Source organism: Chelmon rostratus, chromosome 16 (assembly GCF_017976325.1).
Source record: "Chelmon rostratus isolate fCheRos1 chromosome 16, fCheRos1.pri, whole genome shotgun sequence".
Taxonomy (NCBI): domain Eukaryota; kingdom Metazoa; phylum Chordata; class Actinopteri; order Chaetodontiformes; family Chaetodontidae; genus Chelmon; species Chelmon rostratus.
In genome coordinates, this window is record NC_055673.1 from 8,005,629 (window position 1) to 8,026,524 (window position 20,896).

Below are 20,896 nucleotides of genomic sequence, written 5' to 3' on the forward strand. Positions count from 1 at the left end.
TCCACAGCTGTCTACACATCTATCAATCCGTTCTTTCATCAATCTTTTACCTGTCTGTACATCAAGAGGCCCCCTGACTCTCTGCTACCTCTAGACGCGGTTTCATTCGTTTCAGAAACGCAGCACAAAATGGTTTTCCACATGTATTTTGCTTCCTGTTTGTCCCTTCGTCCTTCACCCTCCACTTCACACATCTACTCTCTCTGACAACGCAGCTATCTGTCTGGTCACCCATCCATCTTCAAAAACCTTTCCCACCTGAACAGTCCATTTCCCGCTCTCCTTTTACTCATACACTTCTTTCCGTGTTTCTGTTCTTCCTTTTTCTTTTTTTACCTCCATCACAAATCTTTCATGCACTACTCCATCAACCTTTTCATGGTAACATCTTTCTGCCATTTCACTCCCTTTCTACCCCTTCCTCCCTCTTTCCTTTAATCTCCCTCTCTCATCCAGGACTACCCTATCTGGCTGGATTGACTGCAGCAGATGTAGCCAGGCCACAAACATCTGCTTTCCCTGTCCCGCTGCATTTCTACTCTGCTGATCAGACTAACCGCTTTAACTCCCCAAAGCTTGCTGTCCTTACTGCTGCCTTAATGTGCAGCTGGGCAGCCTGGGCAGAAATCACAGCTAAATATGCTGCAAACACATGAGGCGTGCACTGGATATCCGAGAGACAGTCTGAAAAGCTGCGTTCCTAATAAGTTCAAGTTTTAGCCTCTGGGTAGGCTTGAGCGGTATGAATAAAATAAACATTGATCGTGACAGAAAATGTCTTAAATAAGAAAATTCACTGTCAATATGTTGCACTGCTTGACAGCGTTGACCATGTGGCAGAGCAAACACAGCCTACTTCCCAAAAAAGGCACAGAGGGGCACAGAGGGGTTGGTCGGGTGTTGTTTTGGTCAAACAGTTAAAGACTGGAGAGAGCTCAATTGTTACATCTACCTAAAATGTAAAGAGCTGTTGTGGATAATACGATGTAGGTGGTGTGCCAGCAATTTGGCTGCTTTAAGTCTCATTTGGCCACAACATGAATGAGACGATTTTAAACGGGTATACATTTCTTGTACATACTTCTTCTTGAAGTCTGACACTAAATGCACGGTTGATGTATACTGTTAAGTAAGCCAAAAATCCTCTGCCAACAAAAGACCAGGAAATACCACAAACTAAGTAAGCATACAGAGTCTTAAATACCAGCAATTAGACTGAATGAGCAGCAAGGGGAGAGAAACATCCCTGCAACAGTAAAAAGTAACCGTAACTGTAATGATGCACCAGTTGTCACTGTCAAAAACGAGGGATTTAAACATTTATTATTTGATTTATTGTTTGGCATGACTGGCTTTTTTGACTTTTTTTTTACTTAAGTAGAATCTGTTTCATAAAGCTCTTTCCAATTTAAGGGTCTAAATCTGTCATAAGAAATTTTAAACTTAAAGGTGCAGTTTATGACCAGCAGTGGCACTACGGTTCTTGGGCACGCAGGTGACATGATAACATATCCTCGCCAACAGCTTCACATTACTCCACTGTTCCAAAAGGTTGCAGTGATGCAGCAAGAAATGCAGCATTGCACCAACAAACGCATGGAAGAGGACTGCAAACTACAAAACATGGAGATAAAGACTGCACATTTCAAACTTTTAAGAAAAAAACAGTTTTGCAAATGTGTTAGCAGAAGCGCTTTCAACAATTTTGTTAGGCCTCAAGGATACGCACCATGTGTTTTGGTGTTTGGTGTTACTTTTGTTTGTTCACAAGAAATCTCCACAGTAAACCTTAAAGGGAGTAGAGAACGTGAACAGAAATTGTGTCTTAATGCGAGACAACAGAGATGTGGCTAAAAATCAATATCAACCCTTTATTAAGTGCATGGTATATTACACTTCAAAATAAGTGAAATATGTCCATCTACTACATACACTGTACAGTATAATGAGCTATTTATGTATATATATTGCATAATAAGGTGCCAGGATAGGTTGCTGTGTGTTAAGGATTGCAGAGCGTGTGGAAAGCTTGCCCTGAGCATATTAGGGTAGCCTGTCTTCTCAATCTCTATATACTTGGATCATTTGATGGAACTCAATTTGCATGCTAATGCTTTGCATAGGGGGAAGGTCGTATCATAAACAAGGTTATTTATCACATCCATACACAGGTATCTAATAGGAGAAAATTACTCTCACTTTCAAGTCCAGTATTTAATGTACTGTCACTGAAACTCAGGAAAGGGCTTCTTCATTTTTTGCATGAATGCTGAAACATTTTTTTTTTATTTCAGTCCAGTATTGCATTCAAAGATTTAGACTAAGCACTTGGTTGTTTATCTAAAACAATCTCAGCAGGCTTTCACCATACTCTTTTTGCGGGTATGGAGGCTTTGTGCGAAAAGGAGATGCTGTTTGTTTTGGATGGGGCTGAGTGCAGTTGAGCGCAGGGTTCACTGCAATGTTTCACTGTAGTGTTAACATTTAAAAGCAGCCAGGGGAGCTGTGCTGAGCTCTTAAAAATAACCAAGTCTCATCTCTATTGCTGACACTCCTGACCTTGGACCATTATCATTGCAGCACACTCAGACGGCTTGGCATGCACAATCTGTACGGAGCCAGAACAATACACGTACAAAGAGAAGGAACAGAGAGGGGCTTCAGCCAGCATTAAAAGCATGTGTAAAAGCAAATGCAAACACAATCTTGTCTCTCTGAAGAAAGAACAAAAGCTCTCTTGCACTCAATATACACACACATATACAAACAAAACAAATCCATGACAGGAGAGGCCAACTAAAAAGGCCGTCTAAATAATGCACGATGTGTTTTACCTGAACCTTTGCCATGCTCCATTGTCCATAACTACTGTACTCTGGTGAGATATGGGAAGTGCCTGAAGGCACCGTGTGTGTGACTGCTGGCTGTTTACCTGCATCTATGCAGGATCTAGGTTGCATCGACCCAAGGCTGATATTTGCACACGGCGCTTTAATGTCATCTGGATGTGCCTGTTTCCCAGAGAGAGATTAAACCTAATCCTGGACTCAAAAATAATCTATGATGGCAAATGCCAAAAATATCAAGGGTCAGGGTTTGTCAGTGTTAAGAGAACCTGTGGTCAGCAGCACTGTGACCAAAAAAATAAAAAAGCATGTTCAGACATTTATTTTAGTTAACATGTAAATGAATATTTATCCTGTCTTTGTCATCACAACAATGGTACCCCCACTGCAACAGTGGACGTAAATTATGTGGGATTATCTCATCAAACTTGCAGAAATATTTGAACCTTTTTTGATAGTACCTATTGTCTGCAATTTTCTGCAGTAAACACTCAATGTGTTTACGTTCAGTAATTACCCCTCAGTATTGTAGTTTGCATTGTTAGTGGTGGGTCCGCCATTACCACGCTGGATTCAAATTGCCTACCTACGCACAAGGGATTCATGAGAAATGTTGCATGCATGTAATCCAGCGTTACTGTTTGTAATTGTATCTAATTTAAAACAGCTGTATCGGCGCTGTGTTAGGTTACTAGAAATGCGAAGCCAGCATTTCCTGCTGTTGCTGCTTCACACTAAGAGCATTTGAAACACGGGGTGGCATTTGTTGTGAAGCACTCATAGGAAATGCAATGTGTTTGTCCCCAAGATAAGCTCTGACATCCATCTATCTGCTAATCATTGATCGATCTACAAAACAAGTCCCCTAATCCTAACCCTATTTTCAGGAATTTTTGATCAAGGTCTTTTTATTTTGTTTTTTTCATTTATTTACAGATTTAACATAAATTCAACAAAACAAACACAAAACAGTAAATCCCTTCCCCCCATCCCACCCCCCCAGAGAACCAGACTTATGTTGAGAAGAGTAAAAGATAGAGTATTAGATAATTGACATAGCCAGATATGGGCTTATAAAATGTCCTAGTAGATCCCCTGATTGTATATCTGATCTTCTCCAACTTGATATGGTACATGACTTCCCTGATCCAGTGACTGTATGTTGGAGGTGTTGGGTCCTTCCATTTCAATAACATCAACCTTCTAGCTAATAGAGAACAGAAAGCCAGTATATTTTTTTCCTTTGTCTACACCAAAAAGTGCAATGAATGGAGGTGGCGCCAATACTTTCCCAAAGATCCTGGGAAAGAAAATGTACAGAAAATGGATTGCCAAAAAGTGCAAAGCGTTGGACATGTCCAAAACATGTGTAAGAGAGAAGCTGGGTCTCTTCTGCATCGATCATATTTTCAGGAATTTATTGATATAACATTTCCTGTTTCCACTGTAATCACAGAGGTCACCAAATCGAAGAAGACTTCTAAGTTTAACAATGAAATATTATTATTATATTTATTTACTAATTTTAATTCTAATATTTATTATGTTATTTATAGTCATTATGTTTAATTGATGGTAAAAAAAAAAAACATCTTTCTGTGCATCTCCATGCTCAAATTGACCTTGTTTGTAAGTCAAGTCAATATTATTTGCACAGCCCAATATCACAGTCATGAGTTTGTCTCAGGGGGCTTTACAATCAGTGCAGTTTATGTCAGTCTCTATCCTTAGACCCTCGTCTGTAGCATGTAACTCAGCCATGACTCAGGATTAAATCTGTCTGCAATGAAACTTTCAGACTTTGACTGACAACATGGCGTATCAGGGTGAAGAAAAGCTCTCTGCTCTGCACTTCAGAGTGTCATAAAACAGCCTCTCTATCAGAGCTGGGCAAAAACATATCTGACAGTGAATAAATTTGAAAAAGCTCTTAGGAGTGTTTGATGTCCGACGCTTGAAACCACTCCAGAAGTGAACACCTCGCTCGCAAGATATGAAGAAAAGTCATCTCTTCCTTCCTTCTGCTAAAACTGAAAGCGCCATCAGCCACTATCTTGCTCACGTCAGCTCGTTGCAGCTAATGGTCAGTTCATTCTCACTGATATTTGGATTATATTTATTATAACTACAAAGGTAGCTTGTTATCTCACATCAGTTTTTTAATCTTTACATGCACACTGGCAACACAAAGCTGTTCATTGTTACCATTTTATGATCTGTGGTCAGCGGTGTGAACCAGATATATTACAACTACCTAAGATGTGACTTCCCAGACCTCATGACCATACGAGAAGGCTAAGACAGGGTATGAACTGGTAAAGTGAGAACTTCACCTTCATCTTACCCTCACTCGCCAACGAGACACTGAGATGCTTGAATTCCCTCACTGGGGGCAGCAGCTCAGGCCCAGCCTGACCGGGACAGTCCACAATTTCACCACAGCACCACAGCCTCAGATTTTTATTCAGCTAATCACTCTGTCAGAAGATTTATTCGCGGTGAGGGTTATTCTACTCATCATTGCATCCTGCATGAAAAGGTTGGGTGGGCATCTCTAACAGGCAGACGTGACAGGCATTGGTTTCTAATTATTCATAAGGTCTTTAATGGCAACATGCCATCATACATCATTTCCTTATTAAACTGGTCCCACAGCCATTATTTGACTTGTTCTGGTGATTGGTTAATGATTGGTTAAAGTCCTGAGCTACAGCCTCATCACTCCATAGGTCAACCATACCTGCCACAGCCTTGAGCCCGCCTTCAAACTCCCATCGCCCCTCCGCTGTCCCCAGGAAAGTGGCAAGTGAAAGTAGTTAGTGTACGAAATGACAGTTTAGATACTAGTTTACACAATTACCTCATTCATTAAATGCATGGCCTTTCCTGCGTGATGTAGCGCCGCAGTTTGTTTTCCCCAAAGCTTAATTAGCTTAATGTTATATTTATTGAAACTGTAATAACTTTTATTCGTAACCTTTATTTCAGGCAAGACGGCACACCTCCACTATAAAACGCTCCAGGAAACACTGTGGCTCACTATTCCATTACCAGGTCTGAATCTGAGGTTCACAATCTACACGCATGTACATCTAAACACACACAAGGTCCAAGGAATATTACAAATATTTTCCGTGGAAAGACAAACTACATGAAGGCAGTCTTTGAAAAGCAATACTTGTTAATAGCATTTCCCAGCAGCACACTGCCCCCTTTAAACACACAAACTCAATCAGCAGACAATGAAGTTTATCAAGTGTAGCCTCTTAATTTTGTTTTGTACAAAGCTCATCTTTACAACCTGGATGGTTGCTATCCAAATAATGAAAGTGGGCTATGAAAGCTTCAGGTTAATGATGTGAGTAAAATTACTAATCTGTAATGAATTTCACACCTGGTTATTATTTCCTATCTCTAAGATGATACTGTTTTCCCTCCAGCTCAGATACAGCAGGCCTGATTTAAAATGTCTGGAGGCTCATGGACCTGAAACTTCACTGCTCTAAAATAACATCATGTTAAGCTGTGATAAAATTTCAAGATATCAGGATGAAAACCTATTTTTCATTTTTCTTTTATTAGCCCTACTCTCTCATTTCATTACCGCCAGCTGGGAATCAAACCTGTAACCGTAACAGTGCTGTGCTATTGGGATCCAGAACACAATACCTTATTGACCTCCAGGATTTCTCTCCTCTCCTCGGTGGCGGGGCGGCTCTGAGCAGCTGAGCGATCCTCGTGTTTTGAGCTGTCATCCTCGACAAAGGGTATCAATTGCTGGAAGGGACAGTGAACAAAAAAAAATCTGGCTTTATTATTTACTATAAGCAAGAGGATCACTTCCAAAAGGATATATTCAACGTATTTGGACTGCATTAGGTTTATCACTGATGCACTTTTCTCTTGCTTCTCTTATCCTGTCCATGATTCAAATACATTAAAAGCACTGCACTGCATATTCTGATTTTTCCAACATACCTGCTGAGTGCAGTTATTGGTCAGAATTATGTGCTTATGGGAAACCTCACCCTATGAGTGCTATCACACACTCAAGATATCCCTGTGCTGTCTCGTAATCTTGTTCCCATGAAGTGGTGAAAATGGGGATTCTGTGTAAGCTCTCGAGCACCGGCTCACCCGTCTCTCTTCAACGTATAGGGAGAGAGACAGGGCAGCGAGAGAAAGACGGAAACCGAGTGGGAGATTAATTCATTTTTCAACGCTCTGTGTGCTTGACCTTGTCTGCTTGACACCACAGTGAGGCTGATGTGCAAGTGCCTTCAGGCGAGGCGGCGTTCCTGAGAGCCTACAGGGTCACTGCCTGCTGCTTTACATCACACTGCCCCCTAGTGGTCACCTCGAGGAGGAGGCGAGCAGAAGGCTTACTGCAGTCACATTGTCTTGAGAACTCACTGTTCTGGTACAATGCACAATGCAATTGTGCAATGCAAGGACATGAAGGCTCTGATGCGGACAATGTGTGATTAATACGCTTGATGATCTTTAGAGCTACTGCATAGATTTAGTTTTGTGAAAAACTAGAGTGACCATAATGCACACATAGTGTAAATACAGCCAAATGTCTGTGCTACAGAACAGAAGTCCCAGGAAGAATCAGTTATGTTGACACAGTCATTTCACACTCTCAAAAATCCACATACTGAGTTTCAGACACATGATACCACTTTAAATGGGTTTCAATTAAAGCTGCAAAGATAATCTGCAGTACTTTATTACACTGGAAGCAAGGAGTTCCTGTCACAAGAAAAAACAAAGTTTCCAAACCTTTCCAAAACAAAAACTGTCATACCAGACAAGATCACAAACACAGATTAGGTAGGAGACTCTCCAAACACCTAGGAGCCAATAAAAACTGCCCATGTGGGAAAACACACCATGGTCCAATAACGACTTGGCACAACGCTAATCTAAATCATGCAAAGTTCTTTACATTATTCTGCTTGGCTACATCGTTTGACCTGACGTTGTGCAGCTGGACTTGAGGCCCTGCGGACGCTAGACAATGATTGGAGTAAGCTGCTTCGTCTGGAAGCAATGACTGACTGATGTTCGAGTACAGCAGGAGACGGCCAACATCAAGACTAGCATGAAAGAAACAGAAAGAAAAAAAATGAAGGCAGACGGAGAGAAATGTGGACAAACAGATGGAGAGAGGAGAAGACGGCAAGATGATGGGCAAAATGTCAGATAGTCAGAGAGAAAAAAAGCTAGGGTTGAAGAGGGTACGGAGACGTGTGGGAAAAGAGCAAGAAAGAAAAAAAACAAATTCAGGAAAAAGTGAAGACAGAATAAGAGAAACACAAAGAGACAAAGAGGCTGCGAGGGAGATATAAAGATATAAAAATCTGGATAACTCTGTGCGCTCCTGTCAGTTTCCAGGCCGAGCTCCATGCCAAACTGTAAACTCTGAGTGCTGGAGGGGGAAAAGACAGCAAGGACATGTGCAGGATATTATATCAGACAAACTATGAGCTTGTCTCTGGCTCGAGAAAACTTTAAGTAGGAAAAGAGGAAAGTTTTTTCATTAGATAATTTCAGACTGAAGCCAACGACATATCGGATTTTAAAGGTAGTGGGCAGACTTTGGCAGCTTCTGGGGGGAAAATGAAATGTGCTGAGTAGGGTGGGAAAGATGGATGGAGAGTGTATTATGTGTGTGTGTGCGCACGTGTAGCCATGCAGCTTGTGTGCGAGTGTGCCTGTGTGAGTCATAACCCCTGCCTCTTCCACAGAAAGATGGATGTGGTTTCCTGGCTGACAGAGAAGAATGGGCTAATGAAGTTCACCAGGTTGCCTCGCTGAGACAAAAGGAAAAAGGGTAGAAAAGACGAACCAAAAAAATAACGAAATAATAAGAAAATAGCAGGGTGAACGTGTATGGCGAGAGGGAAATGAAATAGCCGTTCAGTGCAGGAAATGACAGAGGGGAGGAGGACTTGAACAACAGAGAAAGAGGACCAGAGGAAAAAAGCAGAAGGGAAAGCTGGAGAGAAAGAGGGGGGGGGGGGGGGTGCCGACTTGAACAAAAAGACTCAAAGAAAGAGATGGAGAAAGAAGAAAATTGACAGACAACATTGAGCAGCTATCTGAGAGAGGGAGAAGACTAAAGGTGTAAAAAGAGGGGTAGGAGGAAGAGAAAAGGAGCACAGAAAGAAGGAGAAAGTGTGAGAGTTGGAGGAAAAAGCTGCAACGGGGCAGCAACGCATGACAGCTGGAAAGGAAAGGAGCAAAGCGCTGACGCTTGCATTTGGTCCAGCTGTTCATTAAACGGGTCTGTTGCTAATTAGGCTGCGATGAGGTCACACTGCCCGAGTCATTGATTCCACTTCCTGTTTCGGGCAGCCAATAGTGAGCGGCTGTCAGGCAGGCACCTGAATTCTCCGAGATGATAAATGGCATGCACGCCGGGGCCAAAATCAACAACCCTCCGCCCCAGACAAACACGGTGAGCTGAGCTATTGGCTGGTCAGCACTGGACTGGGTCTCAGCCTCAAGGGGAAATGAATAAACATTTAAATAAGGTGGAAATAAGAGGGAGAAAAATAGCTAGCTGGCGTGATGACTCAATGAGGGTTTACACCATTACGGCAAAGGAAAATGTCAAAGTGAACCTTTGATTTAGGGGTGGAACTGTAGCCCAGAGTCATTTTGAACAACTAGTGGATAGATCATTCGCAATGCTTCAGAGCAACGGTATTATTCAATGTGGAAAATGTACACGGTGGCAGCCATCACAAATTTGTTCCAATTTAAGACTGGTCTCCTCCCACATCCTCCTTTATCCTCAGTAGGAGTCTGGTGAGAGAGATTAGCTCCGAGCCAATCTGTAGAAATTGGGAAGGGACTGCCGCAGTCATAAATCCAATCAAACAGTGGTGGATAGCCTAGCTGTAACCCAGCACGGAGCCCCGAACAGTGCATGCCCACTGAGTCTGTGTGTGTGTGCGTGTGTTTGTGTGTGTGTATGAGTGTGATTAAGTGCACGTCTTTGCTGAAAAAATGCCTTTGTGACATGCTACAGTGCACCACATGCATGTCTATGTTTTGTACATTTGGTGTGTGAGACACAACTGTGCACATGCATGTGTATTTCTGTGTGTGTGTGCAGGCAGGCAGGGATGGAGTGCGGCTGAGCTGAAGTGCTGTTGTTCCTGAAGGTGGATGGTGACCATAACCAGCGGTAAAGAGACTCTGGAGACTCACCTGAAGGGACCAATGAATCTGCTGCGAGTGGAGAAAAGACAGACCTAGAGGGAGTAAGTGAGATAAGAGTCCCCCCGGGGTAAAGGTGTGTTTGTGTGTGTGTGTGTGTGTGTGTGTGTGTGTGTGCGCACGCGTGCAGTAACAATGGCCTACTTCCTTTAAACTAACAGCTTCCTAATTTAGCAGGCGGTTTGTGTGGAAGCTGGCCTATATTTTATCCTGAAAGCATAAAAAAACTAAAAATCACGACAAGCATTTACAGCATCTGGATGATTCAATCAATCAAAGTCTAATTAAAACGACAGTTCCACCACTACACCGCAGTGGTTACTACCACGTCATGTAAGATCTAATTGCAGAGATTGTTGTGCGGCACATGTATTAAAAGCATAACTTGATTTGAGGTTGGGTGAGTTGGGATAACATCTCAGTTGCAACTGAGACCGTGACCATCAATAATAATATGAGAACAGTACGAAAAGCAGAGAACACGTCCTTCTCTTGTAAATGGGTTTAAAGTGAAGTAAATCTGGTTAATGTAATATAACCTCTATGTTCTCTGTGATTGTTTTCTCTGAGCCTGTATCTTGTTTACTGTCGGGTTAATCCTTTATTTATTGATGCTGTCTGTTCTTGTTATTTTGTTTCTATTATTCTGCTAAACTGTCAACGGGACAATGCTGTAAAAGAGCACGTATGCTCAGCTGTTCAGTGCCATTAAAAGCTGTTTAAGACTCCGTGTGGGGGGTAAAATATCTTAAAGAGTTGGTAAAGTGATGATGTAATAAAATGCAAGGAAAGAAAGAAAGAAACTACAACCCTGATTCCAAAAAGTTGGGATGCTGCGTAAGATGCAAATAAAAACAGAATTCAATCATTTGCAAACTGTGCTTACCGACAACGGTTTTATAAAGTGTTCCTGAGTCCATGTAGTAACATCCTTTATCCAATCATGTGTTCACAAAGTGGTGAACCTCGCTCCATCCTCGTTTGTGAACGACTGAGCCTTTCCAGGATGCTCCTTTCATACCCAATCATGATACTATCACCTGTTACCAATCAACCTGTTTACCTGTGGAATGATCCAAACAGGTGTTTTTGGAGCGTTCCACAACTTTCCCAGTCTTTTGTTTGAAACATGTTGCTGCATCAAATTCAGAATGAGCAGTTATTTACAGAAATCACTAAAGCTGATGAGGTGAAACATTAAATATATTGTTGTTGTGCTGTTTTCAATTGAATATACATCAACAAGGATTAGAAGATCACAATCTGTTTCATTCACGTTTTACACAGCGTCCAAACTTTTCTGGAATCAGTGTTGTATTCCACAATACGTGCTTACATGCTACCCTCTACTGGTAGCCACAAGGGACCTCCACAGGTTAAGTGTCCAAATCAGGATCAGCATAACAGTCACTCAAGCTAATTGCTGTTAATTTAATATGAATGCGGGGAAGTGCTGCCAGCATCCTCAGATTGGTAAACTCTTTCTTGAATGGGGTTTATATAACAAAAGTATGGTGCCAGTGCCAATTGACTCATACATTTTACCTGATTAAGCTGTAAACACCTGCAGTGTCCGACCCACATCGAAACACTTGCATCAGTTGTTTTCTATGAAAGCCCTCACACCAACGGCGACCAGGGTACGCCTCCGTCCTCGCTCCACCATCAGCTTGGAGCAGCATTATCACTTTCATTCTGCAGATGAGCCCAATCCAGCTACCGCACCCTGGCTACAACTTCTGCCTGTGTGACATGTCCAGTGGGTGCTACAGCAACAACACCCATAAATTTATATTCAAAACTGGCCAAAACAACTGAAAACAGTCAGAACCACGCACACACGTACACAAACACATCCATTCACATTCATACGAGGAAATGCTGTCAAATCTTGTCAATGTCGCCATGTCTCACCTCTGGGGGTATGGGGTCCATCCCGGCGCAGTTTTCATTGCATTTGTCATAGACGAGGCGTAGCTTGCGAAACAGCACAGAAAGCATGCGTAGGTGCTCCTGGAGTTTTCCCAGCCTGTCCTGGTGGGTGTTGGGGTGGTAAGTGACTCCATTAGGCAGCTGAGCAGCACCGCAGAGGAAACATTGTGTTAAGCAAAGCACAGGCCAACAATTTTGCTCGTGCTAATAAAAAGGAACAGAAATTGATTCCCACTGACTGCAGAAAGCACTACAAACCCTCGGCTGTTCCCTAACTACTAATCCACATTCATTTAAACCGATAACAAAGTGATAGTTTCCTGCCGACTTAAGAATGAGAGAAACCAGGCTACAGAGAAACCTTAAAAATGTGTTTAACATGTTCATGCAACAGCATGGTAACCGGTCTTGATAATGAACTCACAGTTTAAACTACCAAACACAAACTTAGCTGCTTGAGCTGCTGCACTCTTAATGTTTTCACTCTCATACTGAGGCAGCATCACTGGCTTTTAACTACAATGGCTGTAACAAGATGTTTTTTTATTGAGAGGATTGGCAAGCCTCTGGGGCAGGACTGTCTGATTATAAACATCCTACATAACATGAAACAAGTCTGCCTTCAGGGCAAGCGAAGCGAGGGGAGAGACACAGAGAAACAGAGGGGAGACAGACAGACAGACAAACAGAGGAGGGAGGGAGGGAACAGAAGATAAATGAAGAATTTTTATGAGCATAAAGACAGCCTGTGATCTAAAAAACAAGTCACAACAATGCTGTTTGTGCATTCTGTGGCTGAGGTGTGCTTGTTTGGCCCGTCTCTGGCTGTGATTTTAACAAGGTGCTGGAGGAGCATCTCAGAGGAGCAGGCAGACATCCATGATAAACTCATGCTGACCTCGTCTTCAGGACTCCGACAGGACTGAACTACATGTGAACTGCAGAGCAAAAGGATATAGAGACTCCTGATATCCTGAATAAAATGCTTAAGGAATCCGCTAGATTAACTTTTAAAGTAACTGCTGTAGATTGCACTAATGCACCGTGCAAAAATTAAAGACATATTTGAGGTATCAGTATAAGGACTTTACATAACAACAGACGGTGTGTGATGCAGTCTCTGAAGGAAAAGATTAGTTTCTCAATAAGAAATGTAAAACCCAAAAGTTAGGCTTTTTTTCTAAAACAGCTTCTTATGCACTCTACCACCAAAGAGAGAAAGACGAGAGAAAGTAATCACACAACACAGGAAAATCACTGAAAACCCAAAAGAGCAAAACCTTTGCTTAGCCAGTGTTGGATTTCTTATCATAACTTGACAACACTTGTCATACAACATTGTTTCCCAACACTGTTGGGAAATGTGCATTATTCATCATCATAACATTTTGTTTTCATTGGTAGGCAGGTGAAACACAATCATACGATTCTGCCAAAAACTTTGAATTCAACAGTCTGGCCACACAAAAAGCTACTCAGGAATATTAAAGACATGAGGGTTTAAATTTTCTCTGTTTTACCTCTTTTTGCATCCTTATGCTGATATCCATTAGTGCCAAAACGCTTTGTGTGCAGAATTCTGCATGCATGCTACTAAGAACAAACTATTTCTACATTACCAACAATTTTAACTTCTTCAAATTTCCCTTAGAATCTATATAAAGCCTTACATGGTCACCAGATTACATGATCTTTAAACTCACTACTATCCATAAATCCCTCTGGTGCAAACTTTCGAGCTGATCCTGAGTTGAAGTTAAAAATCAATCAACCTTTTGGCCGGCTGTACTGATGTCTCAGCTTTGGTGCAGCCTTCCATTTAGTTTTCAGTCAGCTTGCATTGTCTGTTTTTAAATCCTGCATCAAAACACACTTTTAAAGAATTGCCTTCCTCGATGACAGCTGTTTTGTTATTTGCATAATAGTGCTCTGTCATGTTATCATAAGACCTGTTATTACTATTTCAGTATATTCTTTCATATTTTTTTATCGTTGGGCCTTTTATGATTATATTCTGCTGTTTTATCTTTTGTACAGTGCATTCAGTAATGGTGTGTTTATACTCCTCCCATACCATTGTTCTTATGGTGTTAAGCATTTTGTAAGGGCGTTAGGGCTATGGGAAAAAATGTGCAAAAAACATGAAAGAAAGGAGGAGCGGCAAACAGAAAACTGAAGGAGGTGTGTAACCATAGTTGACAGGCGTGTGGGCAGACAGACAGACCTGCATGTTCCTGAGGAGCTGGAAGATCTCCATGGTCCTGAGGACAATGTCCTGGACTGTCTCCTGGCCAATGCGACACAGCGAGGCCGTGTTGACGTCCCGTGCTGCCTGGGCCTGCTGCTGTTGCTGGGGCGGCGGAGGCTGCCCGCCAAAGGGCGACACAAGCGGAGGGGTTGTCATGGAGACAGCAGGTGAAGATGCTGGTGGAGGAGGTCGAGGTCCCTGGTGAGGTTACCCGTCAGACTATTCCACACCGGCACAAACCTTACATGCCTTCATTTGGCGTTATACAGGAGCAGGAGAAGAAAATGTAGAGTGAATGAAGATGAGGAGGAAGAAAGTGGGACAAGTTGACAGTTAGTGGAAGTCACAGCATTTCTTCTGATTAGAGTCCAAAAAGAAAACGACAGTCATATTGATGGATAAGTATACTGGCATAACATTTTGCTTGTCAGCCACAGAAGTGCGGTTAATGAAGTACAATCTCATTTATAACACTCAGGAAACGCAGCACAGCTCTCTGAAAGCCTCCGAGCTGTCACCAATCAACGAAAACGACACGCTGTCGGGCTAAAGAGACTCAACACTGATAAAATGTTTGAGCTAACGTTATAGCCTTGAATATAAGTTGTACACCGGGGTTTCAGACACGGTTAAACGAGCCTTTACAGCAGTACAAGTCTGTCAGAGGCTATCCTGGACTCTAAATAACACATCCAAATGTATTTAGTTTGATAACGGGTTAATTAGCTAACATGCTGAGTGGTTGTCATCAATAGCTAAGTGGACAGTCACTCTACCCGACACCTCAGCTTTCTCTCGGCTCTTTTTTTGTGTGTGTATGTGTGCTGTTTCATTATTCCGACCCTACGTGCAACTTTACATCGCTGTGAGTGTTCATATTCATTTCATAGCACATTAGACAACGTAATGTTACCTGTGTGGTGATTATTAATCTGTTTTGTTGACATGTCAAGTTTCCTGCTCTGCTCCTCTGTTCCAGCCACCGCAACTATCGCGAGAATTCGTCTTGACACCGCGACTGGTAGCAGTAAATGACAGAGTAGAAGTGCCACAGAAAATCTTTTTTTTTTGTGCTCTAATATGATTTGTTTACGACTAGAAGATATTGTAATTTTCATGGACAGAAATGTCATAACAATTAACACTAAAGTTAACCTATATTTTTCTTTTATCTTGACATCCTCCTTTCAAATTGTTTGTAATTTAACGGCAACATTACGGTAAAGCAAGGGGCACTGAAACTTGTTCATGCTGCTTAGGGTAATAGCGCCACTTGGTGGACTGCTCTTAAATAACAGCCAAGTCGCACACATCTGGCTTCATCAGCCCCCAGGCCAATTTACACCACATGATTGCTTCTCATGGGTCATTATAACTTTTTTAGTCAGCATAATTCAAATTCATCCCGTAAATGGGTGTGTTATGTACGTCTGCTCTGTGCTAAATCAAATCATTCAATGCACCCATCCATCCATTACTTATACTGTACAGCTGTGCTTGGATTATTTTGTGAGCCATCAGAATTTAAATTAATTTGAAATACAAGAGGTGTCAGAAAAAGACAGGAGGCTGCACAAAGCTGCCTCTTCAGCATGTTCTCTGCCATGCAGAATTACTGCTCTGACTTACAGAGACTGGAAATAAGAGCTTTATTGAAAAAAAAGAAAGGCTTTGCCTTCAGGCTTGAGTGGGGCTGAAAAACTAGATTAGGATGCCTATTACTTAATTTACATTATTCATTCAAATTTGGGGTTACAGGCTGGATTTCAATATTCTTTTATCTGGAACACATTTTGTGTAATAATAACCTGAAGTCATTTCTTTTCGCTCAGTCTCTTTCTCTAAAAACACACACTATCTGCAACATGCAACACTGATATGAAAAACACTGTGTCAAGTTCACTTGACTGCCCACAACTTCTTAATTGCAGACGGAGTGCTGGTTTGCTTGCCAGGATGAATGAGCATTACTCTTACAATCCCCATCTGCCATGCCGCCAGACCAACTGAGGCATGCCATTTGGAAATGAGTTTCTCCATAATCATGCAGACTGTCTTCTTGGTGTGTTTAATTGGGACGAAAGAGTAGTGATGGTGAGTGGGTGGAGGCAGGTAGTGACACAGATATGCTTTCCCCTGCTCTGTTGCTGAATTATACATTTGACATTATTTGAGGGAATTTTAAAAATAAGTGCATTTACACATCACATCGATGGAATAGGCTGAAATGTGGGTGTGTGAGTGTATGTGCAAGCTCATTTTGTGCCTGTGTGTGTTTATCATGGGGGCGGGGCTGAGCAATAGGGTCTTGAGAGATCATCTGTCATCACTGATCAAACTGAATAGGAAGGCGACAGAATGCATTGATCACATTAAGGCGAGCTGAGGGGGAATGCTTTAATTTCAAAAGTCTTTTTCATGTTAATGTAATCGAACCTCACTGAGACAAAACGTTCTTGTAAAGACTTCACAAAGCAATGCCATCACAAAGTCAAGCTTCTTATCATTTTCAGTTCGCCTGTGGTTGCCACGGCCACAAACCTAACTGGAGAGCAGCGAGAAGAAGATTCAAATAAAATATTGAACAAACAGGCAGGGCAGTATCTCATTACCGTGTGTCTCATGCAGCATACTGTACATCGTGTGCATGTAATTGAGGCCCCTTGCATAAAAATACATTAGGCAACACAGATTACCTTGAAACTGACGGCAGGCACATAGCACCGCATCACCTCATCGGCGCTACAGGGGCTTGAACCTTGAATGTGAGAGGGTGAGACAGCAAGAGTGAGACAGAGAGAGAGAGAGAGAGAAGCCAGGAGGAGGAGTTGGAGAGGGAGCAAAAGGTAGCTGACAGGGAGACGGACTGAACGCAAACCGTGTAATAATTATTAGCTGAGGGGGTATCAGGACTAAAACGGATTATCTAGCCACCTAGTGCATTACTCATGCTTTAATTAAATACATACTGATCTGGTCCCTGCAGGGCTAAGTCCAGATGGAGAGAGAAGGGAGTACAATGATCTGCACTGAAGGCAGCCGGATGTAAAGTCCATTCAGCTGCTCCCAGCAAACTTCACCTGGACACAAGAATGAGATTAATGAAGGTAATATGAGAAACAGGGATGACGTGTATAGGTGGGAAGCTGAGCATGTGAGCAAGGATCTAAGAATACTCCTATCAGCACTCTGAGATTTCATTAAAAGCCTCTTTGGTATTACAAACTCATATCCCTGTATTATCATAAATATGTAAATACACTTGTCATATACTTACTTAAGCGTGAAATACTTACTTGTACATACCTGTGTGTAAATAAATAAATTCTATAGTTATTCTCAATCCTGACGTATGCCATTTGAATGAAGCACCTTGTTATACCAATACAAGACATCTGCATACAGTATGATAGATTTAACTACTATTACTCCTATGTTTTTGTTATTTCATTTCTATCAAGTAATTAAGTATCTAAAAGCAATTAAGAGCCCACTGGTGGATCACAAATCACTGCTGTGCAGCCAAACATTGCTCAAACACACCCGACTATTTTAAATTCTAGTGGATGTCCCAAAAGTTCCCAAAGATACCATACCTGCCAGGCTGAAATTTGGGGAAAATTTCCATAAAATGATGCACAAGACATCTTAATTTCAATTTGGCGGACTGGTGCAGCCATAAAAATGTGTGGAATATGATGCATTCAGGAGAAACAAAGGTGAAACATTGTGTGTTATGCTGTTAAACACAAACTAAAATCTGTTAAATTAGAAGAACACCTAACGTGAAGTGAACACGTTTAGGCCTAACGGTGGTGGTTATAGAAATGTTAATATGTGAGACTAAAATATGAGCTTTCAATGTCAATATTTTCAAAATAAATGACTTAAAGTAAGAGAGCACCAGCCAGCTGTGTGTCAGCTATTATTAATGATGCCCTCGACCGTGCTGCTGCAGCCCAGGACGCCCATAGCTCTTACTGCAGGAAACAGCAGGGCAGAGGAAGGTCAAACTCAAACGAGCAGTAAACACTGAAGTGTCAATAACATGTCAGAGCCCCCCGGTGCTGCAAAATGGCCACCTAGGTGCATTAAAAATCACACAAACTAGCTCAAGGTCGAGGAGGTGATGGACGCTTAATAGGGATCAAAATGCCCCTCAAGACAATGGATCCATTTGCAAGCTTATTGCCCAGCAACAGAGGAGCTGCAATCGGCAGGAAGGGGTTAAGCGGATGCGGCGCTTCGCCCTGAGGGATTTTATGACATTGCAAATCAGACTTTGAAAGTAAGACAGAGGATTTGAAAAAGGAATATTTTATTGAATAATTCAGTTCAGCTTGTACCTTGCAACTGTACAAAGGCAGCAGGAAAACATTTTGATCATGTATTAAAATACACTTGATGCTCTCCACATGCAGCACTTCTGAGGTTGCTGCTGATGGTGTCCATGCATAGATATATTTATTGATCTATATTTACAGAATGCCTGTCTCTTAGGTTTATGTTAATGCTCAAAGAAACAGTATGGAACCAGACCACATGCTTTGTCAGTTCTTGCTGGTTTCTGCTTTTGTTTTTGTTCTTTTTGTTATGCTTACCTGGACCTGTACCTGCCTATCTGTTACCTGTCTGCCTACCTGTAGCTGCCAGGAAGCTATTTCTTCAATAAGTCACTGAAATCACACAGCTGCATTCCTCCGTCTGCATTTGGATCCAATTCCTGTGCATGACGGTACGAACCGACCGGTCAGGTTCACACCGGATCTGGAGGAGGTGACATCTGCCGTGAATAATTACTCTTTTGTATTTTCTTCCAAAATCATTTCAGTCATGAGGAAGCCTGTCTTTCACTCAAGCACATGCTCATTGTGATTTCAGTATCAGCATTTCTTTGGGAATCTCAGCACAAAGGCATTTCTTTGTCACTCGACTTTGACATTAATGTCACAGTAAATCCAGCATATCCAGGCTTCAGGTCGGCCTGTCTCTCCATCTGAATGGTAACAGAGTGGAAGTTGTAGGAGGAGAAACAAGCTTGTGTCATTTCTCTTAGGACAGTCTGAGCATCCACTGACTCATCTGTGGAGGAGAGAAGAACACAAAGGAAACGGCAAAAAACAACTGTTCGTCACCTTGTGTGTTTATCCTGAATATTCATGTGTGCCAAAACCTGTTTAAGCACTCGAGGATTTGGCAAAGAAGAAAAGAGACAAACGTCCAGAGGCACGCCAGCAGCCCCTTGAGATTCATCGACTGTACAAAAGGGGCCATGTGCTCATTATGCGCTAGAAAGCAAAACTGTTGCATGGAAGAAATAATGAAGCGATAACTGCTGTTCTCAGAGTCTAAAAAGAACAAAACTGCCTGAGGTTGATGCCAGAGGAAAGAGTATTCTCTGTAAAGTGACCATTTGAGGACATGTGACTCAGCTTTACGATGTTCGGCAAAAAATTTCATAAATCTAAACTGTACGTTACCTTGCTAACGTTAGCTTGTCACCGTTCAATGCCATTGATTAGGAGTAGAACAAGGTATCAGAAGCACAGAGCTAAAAGCCATTGTTACTGCGAGTGTGTTAACGAACCATCGCCTGCAGCGTAACCTTTGTTTTGTTTGCCTCAAAAAACTCCTGAGAAAAATATCTTGCCATGTAGTTAACGTTAGCTTGATGTTCTACATTACTTTCTTCACCAGCTAGTCCTTATTTTTTCCATTCTTATTTGGTAGGCCTGCAGTCAAAAATTATGTCATCAGTACAATTTTAAAGAGAATGGCAAAACCATAACTAAAAAACGATGCCTAACATTTGTTTGGGTTGCAGCCAATTATTTTCATTATCGATTGACCTGACTATTATTTTTTTCACTTTATTGATTAACTGTTTAACCTTTAAAGCTCAAACAACTGTTTAAAAATGCCCTCTTGCACAAGCTACCATAGCCTTAGGTGTCATCTTATACTACAGCTCTTTTCGTGATGTTTACGGTGTTCATCAGCCTGTTTCCAGTTTTAAAATGATAAAAAAAAGTGAGTTTGTTTTATTTTGGGATAGAAATAAACTTGAAATTACTCTATTTAGTTCTTTAAAGTTAGGAGCTTTAGAAATTCAGTGTGGCAATTTAAATGCTTCCATTTAATGGTGAAATGGTCAGCTGTGTAATGAGTGTAATATTCACCACCAGTACCAGCTACAACCAGCTTCAAGATCAGCTGAAATCGGTTGAACTGGCAGACAATGGCAGCATAAAAAGTGTTTTTTTATAGTGGCTGCACTCAAATGCAAAGTCTAAACGAGCTTAATTATGAAGTCCATCCACAAGGGAACAGGTCAAGTCTGCTACTTTTTCAACACTGCTGAAAGGACACTACCGCAGCACCTAACAGCTGTGGCGCCATATTGTGTATGACTCCTGATGTTCTTTTTGCTGGGCTTTTTTTTAACTGATATGATTTTGTTATTTCATTTCTTATATAGTATATAAGAATGTCTAGTTATGTAGCACATTTTTAGAGCAGATTGTCACTAAGTGCCGTGAATTAAAAGAAAATAAAGCAACAGACTGCAGGAGAAGAGTAAAAATAACAAGAAATAAGCAGAAGTTATCAATCTATCTGTCAAAATTAAAGGACACAA

General features: G+C 41.6%; 1 protein-coding gene across 1 annotated transcript in view; it reads right to left on the bottom strand.

The window, feature by feature from the left end:
- The window catches only part of med30 (mediator complex subunit 30), a 38,778-nt gene extending 23,521 nt beyond the window's left edge, over positions 1-15,257 (bottom strand). Inside the window, exons 1-4 of the mRNA XM_041955673.1 lie at positions 15,173-15,257; positions 14,236-14,508; positions 11,994-12,152; positions 6,516-6,623 (exon numbers count right to left, since the gene is read on the bottom strand). Of these exons, the coding sequence (XP_041811607.1) occupies positions 6,516-6,623; positions 11,994-12,152; positions 14,236-14,415 (447 nt within the window). The 5' untranslated portion in view covers positions 14,416-14,508; positions 15,173-15,257. The remainder of the gene's footprint in view (positions 1-6,515; positions 6,624-11,993; positions 12,153-14,235; positions 14,509-15,172) is intronic.
- Between the last annotated feature and the right edge of the window lie 5,639 nt (positions 15,258-20,896).